At 41.0% G+C, this 2,830-nt stretch overlaps 1 protein-coding gene across 1 annotated transcript; it reads left to right on the top strand.

Moving 5' to 3' along the window:
* Window positions 1-456: 456 nt before the first annotated feature.
* On the top strand, window positions 457-2,585 carry LOC149214273 (polyubiquitin-like). Its single transcript, XM_089392244.1, has 2 exons — window positions 457-584; window positions 947-2,585. Exon 2 carries the CDS (start codon window positions 978-980, stop codon window positions 2,349-2,351), a length of 1,374 nt encoding a protein of 457 aa, XP_089248370.1. The 5' UTR covers window positions 457-584; window positions 947-977; the 3' UTR covers window positions 2,352-2,585.
* Window positions 2,586-2,830: the final 245 nt, after the last annotated feature.

The following is a 2,830-nucleotide window of genomic DNA, read 5'->3' as shown; positions in this document are numbered from 1 at the left end:
ATTAATATGGAGAATTGTGCCCAGCGTTTTATGATGGTAATTTTTTTGGCCGTAGTTTAAGTAGTTGGAGGAATTGCTCGTAAAAATATAGAAATTCTGATCATATTTAAAAAAAATCCGGTTTGAAAATCCAAGTTATAGTTGTTAAAGTGTCTCAAACTTTTTTGATAGTGCTCAATACATTTCCACCATCAAAAACATCATTCAAAGGCTACCTCTACAATTTTTTTGAAAATTTTTAACCCGGATTCATTCCACTTTTGACTGTACCGACAATTCCTCAGCCTCCATAGACGACTCCTTTTTTTTTTTTTTAAGAACCCTCAGCCATCTTTATTAAAAATATCAAATAAAGTGATTGAAACCGTCCAATTTTGCCGGCCATTCGTTTTCCGCGTGATTGGATGCCTTTGACCCGGCAACCCATCTTCTATACATCTCTCGATTCCTCTCTCTCGCGTTGTAATTGGTTGGATTTGGAAGGGTAGTCGGTTGGATGCCTATAAATACCCATCTGCCCTCTCTTTATTCACATTGTGATTTCAACGTCTGCGTGAAGCGTTTTCTCAACAAATTTATTTCAGGTATTTTATCGTTCGCTGCCATCAATCTTATCGGCTTGCCTGATTTTTCTTTGGGGTATGGTTTCGGTTTGTTGCAGTTGCCTTCGAAATTCTTTGTTTTTAAGTGTTTCAGAACTGAGCATTTTTCCATGTGATATTTTGATAAACTTCTTAAAACTTGTAATCCCTTTGCGGTCGACTCTTGGTTGGCGGTTGAGAGATTTGTGCAGTTTTGAAGCATTTCCTTTGCTCCATCTTTCATTTCAGGACTGTGTGCTGTCTCTCTGTTTGATGCCATGTTTATTATAATTTAGGGTTTCATTTGTATTTTCTTGTGAGGATTTGGGATTATGAGGAGTTTGTAATTAGTTTTTACTGTGCAGGTGTCTTTGTTCATTAATTTAAGATTTCAAGATGCAGATATTCGTGAAGACATTGACCGGAAAGACCATAACTCTTGAGGTGGAGAGCTCAGATACTATTGACAATGTTAAGGCAAAGATTCAGGACAAGGAGGGAATTCCTCCCGATCAGCAGAGGCTCATTTTTGCTGGCAAACAACTTGAGGACGGCCGAACCCTCGCAGATTATAACATTCAGAAGGAATCTACTCTTCACCTTGTTCTCCGTCTCAGAGGGGGAATGCAGATCTTTGTCAAAACCCTCACTGGCAAGACCATCACTCTGGAAGTCGAAAGCTCTGACACAATTGACAATGTAAAAGCTAAAATTCAAGACAAGGAAGGTATTCCACCCGACCAGCAGAGGCTGATATTTGCCGGAAAACAACTGGAGGACGGACGCACTCTTGCTGATTACAACATCCAGAAGGAATCGACTCTTCACCTTGTTCTCCGTCTCAGAGGAGGGATGCAAATATTTGTCAAAACCCTGACCGGAAAGACAATAACTCTTGAGGTGGAGAGCTCAGATACTATTGACAATGTTAAGGCAAAGATCCAGGACAAGGAGGGAATTCCTCCCGATCAGCAGAGGCTCATTTTTGCTGGCAAACAGCTTGAGGATGGCCGAACCCTTGCAGATTATAACATTCAGAAGGAATCTACCCTTCACCTCGTTCTCCGTCTCAGAGGGGGAATGCAGATCTTCGTCAAAACCCTCACTGGTAAGACCATCACTCTAGAAGTCGAAAGCTCTGACACAATTGACAATGTTAAAGCTAAAATTCAAGACAAGGAAGGAATTCCACCCGACCAGCAGAGGCTGATATTTGCTGGAAAACAACTCGAGGACGGGCGCACTCTTGCCGATTACAACATCCAGAAAGAATCGACTCTTCACCTTGTTCTCCGTCTTAGAGGAGGGATGCAAATCTTTGTCAAAACCCTGACCGGAAAGACAATCACGCTTGAAGTTGAGAGCTCAGACACTATTGATAACGTGAAGGCCAAGATTCAGGATAAAGAGGGGATTCCTCCGGATCAGCAGAGATTGATCTTTGCAGGGAAGCAACTTGAAGATGGGAGGACTCTAGCCGACTACAACATTCAAAAGGAATCTACACTGCATCTTGTCCTTCGCCTCCGTGGTGGTATGCAGATATTTGTGAAGACGTTGACAGGCAAGACCATCACACTGGAGGTTGAGAGCTCTGATACGATTGATAACGTGAAGGCTAAGATTCAAGACAAGGAAGGTATTCCTCCTGATCAGCAGAGGCTTATTTTTGCCGGAAAGCAGCTTGAGGATGGCCGAACCCTGGCCGATTATAACATTCAGAAGGAATCCACCCTGCACCTTGTCCTGCGTCTGCGTGGTGGCCTTTGAGATTGTTGGAATGTATTTCAATTGAAGTGAAAGCCTTGGCCCGTAAATAGGTCGTCTTTTATCGGTTTTAGATGTTTGGCTTCGTACTTTTGACTCTTTTATTGGATTTAGATGTTTGGCTTGGTACTCTGTTTTTTAGATATTCCATTACAGCGACAGGGATCTGTTAATGGCATGTGTTTTATGCGTCCCTAAAGAGTATCTGAATGAAATAAAAGCCGTGTTTTCAAACTATTTTAGGTGTTTCTGCTTCAAAGTGTTCTTTGGATACTTATAAGTTGTTGCTTGTGGGCTTCTCTTTTCTGGTTCCTTTTCAATTGCTACAATGGGTCATTAGATTTTTAAGCCATGATTCAGATTTCTAATCATATTTAATGTTTTATTCATGGAAAAGTTTATACATGGATAAAAATTTATTGACCAAGTCAAAATTGCAAATGTATGAATGGTCCAGAGTGTTTTTAGTGAATTAAACTGTG

This window comes from Pinus tabuliformis, chromosome 1_1 (genome assembly GCF_031772625.1).
Source record: "Pinus tabuliformis cultivar Carrire ecotype Pingquan chromosome 1_1, CPIR1, whole genome shotgun sequence".
Taxonomy (NCBI): domain Eukaryota; kingdom Viridiplantae; phylum Streptophyta; class Pinopsida; order Pinales; family Pinaceae; genus Pinus; species Pinus tabuliformis.
This window is presented reverse-complemented; position numbering and strand designations above follow the sequence as displayed.